General features: G+C 38.5%; 1 protein-coding gene across 5 annotated transcripts in view; it reads left to right on the top strand.

Moving 5' to 3' along the window:
* Positions 1-1959: 1959 nt before the first annotated feature.
* Positions 1960-11688, top strand: part of LOC131929659 (regulator of G-protein signaling 22) — a 48493-nt gene continuing 38764 nt past the window's right edge. For 4 of the 5 annotated variants that reach the window (XM_059285969.1, XM_059285968.1, XM_059285966.1 and 1 more), the window contains exons 1-3: positions 1960-2318; positions 9204-9424; positions 9898-9926. In XM_059285969.1, coding sequence (XP_059141952.1) covers positions 2176-2318; positions 9204-9424; positions 9898-9926 — 393 coding nt within the window. In that variant the 5' untranslated portion in view covers positions 1960-2175. Of the gene's footprint in view, positions 2319-4511; positions 4619-9203; positions 9425-9897; positions 9927-11688 lie in introns of those variants that run through there. The other variant, XM_059285970.1, reaches the window with a different exon arrangement.

The raw sequence follows: 11688 nt of genomic DNA, 5'->3' as shown, positions 1-11688 counted from the left end.
GATCTTGGCCTAAGGAACAACTAATTTAAATTGAAGATTATGCTTATATTAACATTAAAATTAATTAATTATTTAATTAATTTAATTAATTTTTAGAGCAGGTTTGTATAAATCCAGAATCAATTTTAAAAATATTTTATTTAAATAAACAAATATTAGGCCTATTTATTATAATTAAATCCCAACTGGTACATTCTTCAGAGTATTCCATATGCCGTAATATTAATTACCACACAAAAAGCATTTTAAAAGTTCTAAATCTATCAAAAATTATCGTGGGGTAATTGGATGGGGAGACATGTGACGTTTGCCACACTCACAATTTAAGGCAAAATTGTATTTATGTGTTTTTAGGCCTACAATACAAAATTTGTACTTTTAACCCCACCTTCCATATATATATATATATATATAATATATATATATATTATATATATATATATATATATATATATATATATATATCTATATATATATATATATATATATATATATATATATATATATATATATATAGCGTGCCCGTCCCCGCGACAACGTGCGGGGATAGAAAAACGTCTGACGAAATATATAAGAAGGGTTTGATCAATGCGTTACCAATCCTATATTCTTAGACGCGTGACCTTTTCTTCTAAAACTGAATTATTTAAATGTAAACAATGCCTGCGCTCGGATCATATTTATCGGGGCACGGGTTTAACTATCGCATGAAAGCCTTGAGTATACTTTAATCACTCACCGTAATAATGAGGTAGAACACACTTCGGTGACCGCCCAGGTGTCAGGGACGTAGTGGGAAGCTCTTGAGAGCACACGGTTACACAACCACAAGGGCGCCGCGTACGGCCCCTGGCTGCTTAAAACTAACGTAGGCGTCATACTGTTCAAATGATAACCCATGTCTCGAAATAGCACCCTGCCGGGGCGAGGGCGGACGTGCTTGATTCAATTTAGTGAGCGACTATAGCGCCCCATTTCACCCATAGTCTATCGCACTGTTTGAAACGAATGTAGGCGCCATAGCGCTCACTAGATAGCCCAGGGCGCCAAATTGCACCCTGCCGGGGCGCCGGCGAACGCGCTTGATTTAATTTAGGGAATGACTATAACGCCTTATCTTATCCAAATGACGTCACACCTCAGCCTACAACCTCCCCCTTTCAAAATTGTATTTGTGTTTCCTAAAACATCATTTTGTTATTTCTAAAATCTTTTCTGAGTGTGGTTTAGTTTACATAGAATTTAATCGATTTCTATTACCATTTATTAAAAAAAGTGTTATAAAACGCGAAATAACGGCTAAAAGTAGTTTTCTAACAATAGGCTAACATTACTTTTTTATAATGCAAAAGTGTGACGTTACACGACCTGATACCGCCTCTCCCCTTCATCACACATCGACACAAAAAATCTTGCTTAACTCGAAGGGATAGAAATAGAATATTAATTTTTTCTTTGACTCTTATGTGCACACATATTCTGGTGTATTTTTCCTTTATTATCTGTAAATGCTCTAACACTGACATAAATACACAACTAAAAAAATAACAAATTAAGATTCCAAAATATATATTTACATAATGTTAATTACGATTGGTATTAGCATCCTAGTTACAAATTGTCACAAAATCGAACATCTCCCTTTTGGGCTCCTCCGTCCGAAGCGGCACTGTCACTCTAAAAACCGCATTAAAGTGCCTACATCACATGGCACAATAAAAGCAGATCGCAGAACACTGTCTATAAAAAATATTTATTTTAAACAAATTTTGACCTTCAAGTTCCCGAAAAACTCTGAAATTTAAAGTTAACGTACCCTATAAAACTAATAATGATTTATTTACATACAATAATACGAATACATTTTTTTTTTTAAAGTGTGGAGTTTAGAACGTAATGAAACTAGAAACCTAAACGATCTTCAGTGTAGAAAATAAAATCCTTCACAATTGTGCTGCGATCTAACTGAATTCGAAGGAGTATACCACTAATAGTCTAATACCAGTCTTGTTGTTAGTTAATATATAGATCTAGATATCTAGATCTAGATTTCTAGATCTAGTAGATTCTAAATCAATTTAGTTAGCCTAGGCCTTGTTAGTCAAGTGATTCAGAGTTATAGTGTTCATTCATTTCGGCCTAGGATCCAAACATAATCTCTATCTAGAAATAAACATGGAGGAAAATAAATCAAAAACATCATCGGAAGATGTGGCATCTGTACATTCTGAGTCTAGCGTTGATGAAACAGTGGACATGAGTGCATTTGCCTTGCCAGACTTGGGTGTCCACGAAGAAGAAGAAGATTCGCCCGAAAGGTAAGTCAGTGTAGTAGACTACTAGTGTAGTACTAGTAAGTAGAACATTACCGTTTATAATTTTGTAATGTTTTTACCTTAGCTTGCTATATTCTTCTAGATCTATATATTAAATTTAATGAATGTTTTGCGTGTGTATGGGGGGGGGGGGGTGGTAAGTCTCTAAAACTCTAACTTAAACGGTCTAAACTACTCTATTAGTAATGTCTAACTAGACTAATCTAGCCTCTATAAGTATAAGAGTCTTAGAGTCTATGATTACTGAACTCAACTCTATAGGGCCTAGATATATATAATAACTATCAAATGATATAACTTAGTAACTATAATTGACAAAGTATAATCTATGATAACACTAATCAGACTTTAATATTCTAATACTTTAATCTAAAATACTAAATAGTAAGAGTCACTAGATCTAATTGTGAATACTCTGCTCTATGAATCTAGTCTAAACCTCTAAGACTCTAAACTCTAAGATAATCTTAGACTTCCCTACTAAATCAGTCTGGCGACCAGTGACAATTATTTAACTTACATAAGCTAATCTCACTTCACTTAGTCTTTCACGGATCCTGACAATAAAGCTCCTGACAATAAAGCTCCTGACAATAAAGCTCCTGACAATAAAGCTCCTGACAATAAAGCTCCTGACAATAAAGCTCCTGACAATAAAGCTCCTGACAATAAAGCTCCTGACAATAAAGCTCCTGTAAAGACCCTGGACTGATCTAAACAGTAATTTGTATATTCCCGACGATTCACCGATGACACAGAAACCGTCTTCATACGGCTGCCGATAAAAAACAGAATCGCCGGGGATGTATTCGGCAGAAAACAGGGTTCTTTGTTGGACGAGATGCTGTTGGTGTTCTTGTTATTGCTGAGGCGTAGCGACCTATTCCGGCGCCCGGAGCGGACTATCAATTTTGCGCCCCCCTTCCTCCCATTTCTATATATAGTTATTTCTGTCTGTAAAAAGCACCCCCCCCCCCCCAGTTGGAAAGATTTGTAGCGCTTACCACTTACTATCCCATAACATTTTCTATTTCGGTGCCACAAAGTGTTAAATCATTGTGTAAAGCCTTTTAGTCGTTTATTTTCGTAAGTTTGACTGTGGCTAATTCAATACTTCAGCTTAAAATAAGCTTTTAAATTAATTTTTCTACCCCCTTTGGCGCCCCCTTAGGGTCGGCGCCCGGGGCGGCCGCCCCACTCGCCCTCCCCTAGCTACGCCACTGTCTTATTGCCATGGGCCATTTCGTTGGAGCCGTTTTGTCGTGGTTAATTTTTGCCATGAATCGTTTTGGTCTGGTCACTAAGGATTGATGCTATTTCATCAAGATTCTTTAGCTAGGGGTTATTGAAGCCAGTCATTTAGAAGTGTGCTAAATTGTTTATCCGACCGCTAGAGTGCGCTTTATGTAAACATATTGCTCGTTTGTTGGTCAGACTCTCGTGTCCGTTCAAAGAGCGCTTTGATATTTACTTATTTGACCGCTTCATAACACACCGTGTACTAATACATTATACCTCCAATTACGAAGATCTCTGTTGGTGACACGTACACGCTGGTTAGGCAAATTAACTGATCGGAGATTTAATTAGATCATTTGTACTGTACTGTGCCTGCCCTTCACATTATGTATCTGTCCTGCGTTCCCAAGTTAAATGGGTGATAAATAAGTGTGTATCTATGTGCATGCACCAGAGGCGTAGCAACCCCTCCCGGCGCCCGGGGACAAACTTTCAATTTGGCGCCCCCCCCCCCCATATATTTTTAATATTTATAATTCAAAGCTGCAGCTAAGAGAGCTTTACATTTTTTCCAACCCATTTTGGCGCCCCCTAGGGTCGGCGCCCGTTGACATATGTACACCCCCCCCCCCGTCGCTACGCCTCTGGTATGCACATAATTGTATCTATGTGTGTGTTTTATTAACAAAGCTATTCTATAATTAATGTAATAACCGAGGCTGTCGTTACATTTTGTCTTGTTTAAAATTCCTTCTCTTCTTCCGATTACCCCCCCCCCCCCCCCTCCCCCCATTTCGCTATTCACAGCGATCGCTGTGTATTGACTGTTGTGATCGTTCATGACCGCACGTCATAAACAGGTAGCGCTGCCGTGTCTTAGAGAAGAAAAAAAAAGCCGTCTTAAGGTGACGTCTTGGTGTGGTGTTTGCTTGCCACTAGCCAGGTCTGGCACTGCCTTCCTGTGGGATTAAGTGGCTCTCCAAACGATACTTGTCATCACAGTGCTACAGTGGACTTATGTGTTAGCTACGTTCTTTTTTGTGGTGTGTTACACGTTTGTCGCCAATTTAGTATTACTATATTATACTTGTCATCACAGTGCTACAGTTGGACTCATGTGTTAGCTACGTTCTTTTTTTGTGGTGTGTTACAAGTTTGTCGCCTATTTAGTATTACTATATTATACTTGTCATCACAGTGCTACAATTGGACTCATGTGTTAGATACGTTCTTTTTTGTGGCGTGTTACAAGTTTGTCGCCAATTTAGTATTATTATATTATCGATCTATACATTAAGCCCACTGTTTCAAACTTGTCAGTGTTCAATTAATACACTATTTCATGTGTACTAATTCAGTGTGTATTAATACACTATTCCGTGTGTACTAATACACTATTCCGTGTGTATTAATACACTATTCCGTGTGTACTAATACACTATTCCGTGTGTATTAATACACTATTCCGTGTGTATTATTAACGACCGTTGTTAGATTCTTAGGCGCTATTTACCGCTATCGTTTACACATTAGGACAAATGAATTAACGCGTTTTGTGGACGGTCGTATTGCCTTTTGTTATTAGCGAAACGGGATTTTGTTGAGTAAAATACGAAGAAGGTTAGAGTTGAACACGCTTAAAAAAAATAATTCAATCATGTTTTTGGTGAATGTCTAAAAGTAAAATCAAGTTCAACAGCGAGCTTCAGTTTAGTCCTAAACTTTTCCACTCTTAGTCGGTTTTAAGTTTTTCTGCTATATCGTCAGAGACTGGCCTAATTTTTTTTTTTACATTGACAACCCTGTCTAATCCTTAGCTTTATTTTCCACATGTCTTCTTACTGTGAGTCGTTTTGATCGCCGTGTAGTCTCACACCTACCCAGAAGACACACAATGTTTATTTCCATTTAAAAAACTTCTTTAACTATTTTGAGTGACACCTTACTATGCTTATCTTTCTGTCAAAGTTCAATAAAATATTTTCAGAGGTAAAAAAAAATCGTTAACGGCACGCCAGTTAGGCTAATGCCTGCTCAAGTTTTTTGTCTTCTGCTCCACATGACTGCTGGTTGTGGTTCCGTAGTCTCTCTGTAGCCTGTAGTGATCCCCCCATTAACCGAATCTTGTCTAGAGCTCAAAGTATTAGATAAATCTCTTTGGCGTTCCACAAAATCTCCAGTCTCTCATACAAGTATTTTCTGTTCATGTTATCAACGGTGTAATGGACGTCTACCATACAAGTATTTTCTGTTCGTATTATCAACTGTGTAGTGGAGTCTCTCATACAAGTATTTTCTGTTCATATTATCAACTGTGTAATGGACGTCTACCATACAAGTATTTTCTGTTCATGTTATCAACTGTGTAGTGGACGTCTACCATACAAGTATTTTCTGTTCATGTTATCAACTGTGTAGTGGAGTCTCTCATACAAGTATTTTCTGTTCATGTTATCAACTGTGTAATGGACGTCTACCATACAAGTATTTTCTGTTCATGTTATCAACTGTGTAGTGGAGTCTCTCATACAAGTATTTTCTGTTCATGTTATCAACTGTGTAGTGGACGTCTACCATACAAGTATTTTCTGTTCATGTTATCAACTGTGTAGTGGACGTCTACCATACAAGTATTTTCTGTTCATGTTATCAACTGTGTAATGGACGTCTACCATACAAGTATTTTCTGCTCATGTTATCAACTGTGTAGTGGAGTCTCTCATACAAGTATTTTCTGTTCATGTTATCAACTGTGTAGTGGACGTCTCTCATACAAGTATTGTATACAGTTGTGTGAGAAAAGTTGTCAAGGAATCAACCACTAGGTAGAGAGGTCTTTACTAACGAAAGTTGTGTGAGAAAAGCTGTCAACGAATCAACCATTAGGTAGAGAAGTCTCTAGAGAAAGTTGTGTGAGAAAAGCTGTCAAGGAATCAACCACTAGGTAGAGAGGTCTTTACTAACGAAAGTTGTGTGAGAAAAGCTGTCAACGAATCAACCATTAGGTAGAGAAGTCTCTAGAGAAAGTTGTGTGAGAAAAGCTGTCAAGGAATCAACCACTAGGTAGAGAGGTCTTTACTAACGAAAGTTGTGTGAGAAAAGCTGTCAACGAATCACCTTTAGGTAGAGAGGTCTTTACTGACGAAAGGTGTGTGAGAACTGCACTGAAGAGCTTTACAACCCACAATCTTGGCCCAATTCAACATTGCCGTTGTTGTGATCACAAGATTTATACGGGCTGTCCTATCAGTGCCCGGTGATATCAATCAAATCAGTGATCGATATTTGCTTGCACCAAGCTCTATGGAAGTAGATTGGTACAACGTGGAAAGTACCTTTAAACTGTCAACTTGATTCCGGTAAAGCACGAGGGATAGCTCTATTCAGTACTGTGACAAGCTTTTATTCTATTGAGCATACATCGACGTTAAATGGGATTTTGGTGCACTACTGTGATTGTCTAGAGCTTTAGACAAACTCTGATCGGAATGTGGTTTTATTAGGGGATTTTCTTCTGTTCATTCCTTGTGTTTCTGTTGTGGTAGGAAGAGATTGAGATCCCTCTAGAATTGTGTTAGACACACGTCGTACTCTCTAAAAGGTAACTATAACATTTGATACAAGGCCGCTCAACACAGGTGAGACTTGGGTAGTCATGGCTAGTTCTTGTAGCAGGCAGTGGTATGAATTCATTATGTAGCATTGGTGTGGTGTAGACACACCAATGCTACAGTAAACATATCGGCAGCTGTTGAAATACCGCCGGGCTATGGTGTAATGGGCACGTTTTGAGTAGGCTACTGAAGAGTGTTATTCTGTGAGATTCTGGCCACAGGGAAAATATCTTTCACAATCAATTGTTCTTAAATGTAAGACTTGCCACTTGTGTACCCAGTTTCCTACATGCTAGACACTGTTCGAGATGCTTAATCAAGCAACAAGTTTGTTTGTGTACCTAAACCCTTCTACGGCCGACGTGTTGTTGTTGTCCCACGAATGACTTGAACCCTTGGAGTTGGTGAACTCTAGACCAGGCGGGCGTCTGTTGGTTTACGATTGTGACACCCTGTGACGTTTATGACGGTCAACTTAACGACATAGCTCCTGTGTTAGTTAGAGACGACTTGTATTGTTGTCCGTGCTGAATTTGGGCCTCGTTGTTTCTTTCAGACATTTTCACCGTGGTAGTGGGGGGGGGGGGGCACTGATAAAATTAAATATTTTCTATATAAATTTTATTTTATTTTTATTTTCGGGGGGGGGGGGGGGGGGTGAACTAGCCGACCCCGTGCCTTGCTGTGACGTTTATGTTGGTCTCCCCTCAACTTGATGACTGAGCTCCAGTGTTGGTTAGAAACTAATTATAACAGTTAACTTTTCACAAAAATAAACTACTTTAATATCTTCTCTAAATCTGAATAATCAATTTCACTCCTGCTTTCCTGTTACTATGTTTGTCCCCATAAGCATAATAATCATCTATATGAACACCTATTCCTAAGATTTTGTTTTTAAAATGTTTTTGAAACTTCAAGCTTTGATGTATTTTTTAACCGTACATGGTCAGTTAAGATCTTGCAACAAAGTGTATTTTTTGCATTCCCCCTCCCCCCCCCCTAACCCCTCCCTGCTGAAAGTGTCGAGACTCACTATACATTCACGTTTTTACTGTCATTATTTTCCTGGTATTTTCAAACCGATTCCAGGACTGGTTTAATTAGACGATTGTAAATGTTTATGTTTCTGATCAGTGGCGGAGCAAGGTCGGGTATCACCCGGAGCGGTGGATTCGCGTGTTTTAATGTAGATGCGTGGTTTTATAAACTTCTCGGCGTATTTGGCTTTGATCAGGCTGATAAGTCTACTCACTTAAGCTTTGCTATTTCTGTGAAATAAACTTTTTGTCTCTTGGTGTCACCCTTTCCCACACACACCATTTCAATATCTTTTTAATGATACCGTTTTTCTATAGCTATTTATTAATGTTAATGATCAACAATTTATTTCTTTGAAAATGCTTCATTTTTTCGTCTTGGTGTCACCCCCCCCCCTTCAAATGGTGTCACCTGGTGCGGTCCGGATCTCCGCCTTGCATCGCCACTGTTTCTTATTCTCTCACCTACACATCTACCTGCAATTTATCCAACCTTAACCATTCTAACATCGGTCTAACCGCCAGTCGTTAGTGTAACAAATAATGTCCAAGGCTAAATGTTGTTATATATACAGTTATATTGTTCTGATCTAGTAAAAATACACGGTATCATGTGTAGGACGTAAAAAAACAATTTCCATTGATACTTTATTGAACGTTTCCGTAATCAATAGGGCGATCTTGAGGCCGGATACGCTCGGCTGAATAGAAGCCGCATTCAACTGTAGCTTGAATAGACTGGCATTATTCTTATGGTGCAATTAGTTTTAATTCTTCATTAGGCAATGTCTAATATTTACTTTGCTCAACATCTAAAAACCTACTTATAATTGCGATAAAACATTATTTTGATATATCCAGAATAGGACATTGTTTTTACTTTAGTCCTATACAATACAATTGTCTTGTGTTAGTTAATTAGCTTTAACTTATTGAGCGTGTGTAACGAGTGTTTTGACTGGTTCTACTGACAGCTCGAAGGAAGACTTCTGGGCAGAAGATCTGGTATGGCCCGACCCCGTAGGTCTGTTCCCCGGGACTAGCGGCATCAAGCCGGGCACGCTGGCCTCTAAGATCGAGATCGCAGACATTGACAAGGAGCTGGGCGCTGCCACTCGGTGCCAGATGTCTCTCGTGGTCAAACGGCGGCCTCGGCCCAAAGACCTGCCGTGGAATGTTGTCGTCATCAAGAGTGGTAAGTTTCCTGATTTTTGGTATGGTGGCTATACATATGGTAAGTTTCCTGATGTTTGGTATGGTGGCTATACATAAGTGGTAAGTTTCCTGATCTTTGGTATGGTGGTTATACATAAATGGTAAGTTTCCTGATCTTTGGTATGGTGGTTATACATAAATGGTAAGTTTCCTGATTTTTGGTATGGTGGTTATACATAAATGGTAAGTTTCCTGATTTGGGATATATATGTCGTGTTTATAAAAAGTGTTAGTAGTTTCCTGAGTTGGGTTGTGGTGGTTATTCATTTGATAAGTTTCCTGAGTTGGGATCTACATGTAGTGTTTATAAAAAGTAGTAAGTTTATAGTTAACCAGTGTTATTGTATTGCCAGGGTAGTATAGATACAATGGCTGTAGAGCATCATAGTAGCATGATCTCAGGTCACTTCTAGTTCATTTAGGTTCAGGACACATTTTTTTTTGTCATTTCAGATCCACCAATAATAGAAGAAGATGATGTGGTAAGTTTTGAACAAAGTATCCTATAAATAAGTTGATTGACATATGTTAATACCTGCCTGTGTTTGTTGTGTGGGGTGGGCGGGGTCACTTGGGGCATCACATTCTACAAGTTGGGTCAAGCCACTGCAAGACAGGGCAGGGCACAATCAGTGAGCGTTGGTTACGTTTCTTGTTGAAATGGTCACACACTGCCCTTCAAATCTATATTTTTTTGTTTCTTTATGTACTCAGTGTCATCACAATCTGTCCTCGGCACTAAAACCTTAATGTTATGTGTCGCCAATTTGTTACAACCTGTATGTCCTGGATCAACACTCTGCTACAACCTTTATGTCCTGTGTCACCACTGAGCGACAACTCATATGTACTGTATCACCACTGTGCTACCACTGTGCTACAACCCATATGTACTGTTACTGTATCACCACTGTGTCACCACTGAGTGACAACTCATATGTACTGTGTCACCACTAAGCGACAACCCATATGTACTGTATCACCACTGTGCTACCACTGTGCTACAACCCATATGTACTGTTACTGTATCACCACTGTGTCACCACTGAGTGACAACTCATATGTACTGAGTCACCACTAAGCGTCAACCTTGCTGTCATGAAACGACATGAATGGGTTATTGTGTCCACTGGTCAGGTTGTCCTCCCTAATCATGACACAAAGGATTGGGTACAGTTGTGTGGTGAGATTAGCATAAAGGCTCCTCTAAGTCTGCTGTGTTGTGGGAAAGGAGGGAGACCGGACAATAAACAACAACACGAAGAATTACTGATTTGATTCGCGTCAAGTGGCCATTGCGGTTTGTTGGTCTACTGTAAACCTTCTGATGGAAACGGGCTGTTTTGTTCATTAGCCATACGTATTGTAGATTTATAAATAATCATACTGGGAGAGAAAAAAATGTGCTCGTGAATCTAGTGAACATAAAAAAATTACCTTGGCTTGTATGTGAATCAAGTTAAAAATGTAAAAAATATTTTGGTATGTATCAGTGGCGGATCAAGAGGGTGAGGGGAGGGGGTTTGATATGTTGGCATCACTAATCCTAGGCCTTGATTTTTTTATATCCCCCTCCCACAAATGTTCTATTATATAATAGTACTATATATATATATATATATATATATATATATATATATATATATATATATATATATATATATATATATATATATCATATAGTTTAATTAGAGTTTTTGAAAATTAAAAAAATTAAAGCAAGTAAATTCCATTAAGCCTGGCCAGAACTACACGTGTAAAAAATAGGTCAGACATAATATATCACATAAGTTATAGTAGATCTTTACACACCAGTAGCGGCCAGGGCATTCGGTCAGGCACCGTATAACTCTTACGTAATTCGTCTAGCTATGTAATAGCCAACAGGTCGGGGCATGTCAACAATATCTAGTCGTAAGCTGCATTAGTTTTACATTACTATTTATTTTCATATGGTTTATGTCTTTCTGTCGGCCACCTCTCCATTACGTCATACAATGTAGTCATATTGATCCGTAACACAACACCAGTCCTAACACATTAAGCCTAAAGTCAACAAACACTAGTAGCGATATGCTTGAAGATCCTAACACATTAAGCCTAAAGTCAACAAACACTGGTAGCGATATGCTTGAAGATCCTAACACATTAAGCCTAAAGTCAACAAACACTTGTAGCGATATGCTTGAAGATCCTAACACATTAAGCCCTAAAGTCAACAAACACTAGTAGCGATATGCTTGA

Source organism: Physella acuta, unplaced genomic scaffold (assembly GCF_028476545.2).
Source record: "Physella acuta isolate Inbredline_101_S28 unplaced genomic scaffold, ASM2847654v3 ptg001661l, whole genome shotgun sequence".
NCBI classification, from domain to species: domain Eukaryota; kingdom Metazoa; phylum Mollusca; class Gastropoda; family Physidae; genus Physella; species Physella acuta.
Note: the sequence above shows the minus strand (reverse complement) of the source record. Positions and strands in the feature narration are given on the sequence as shown.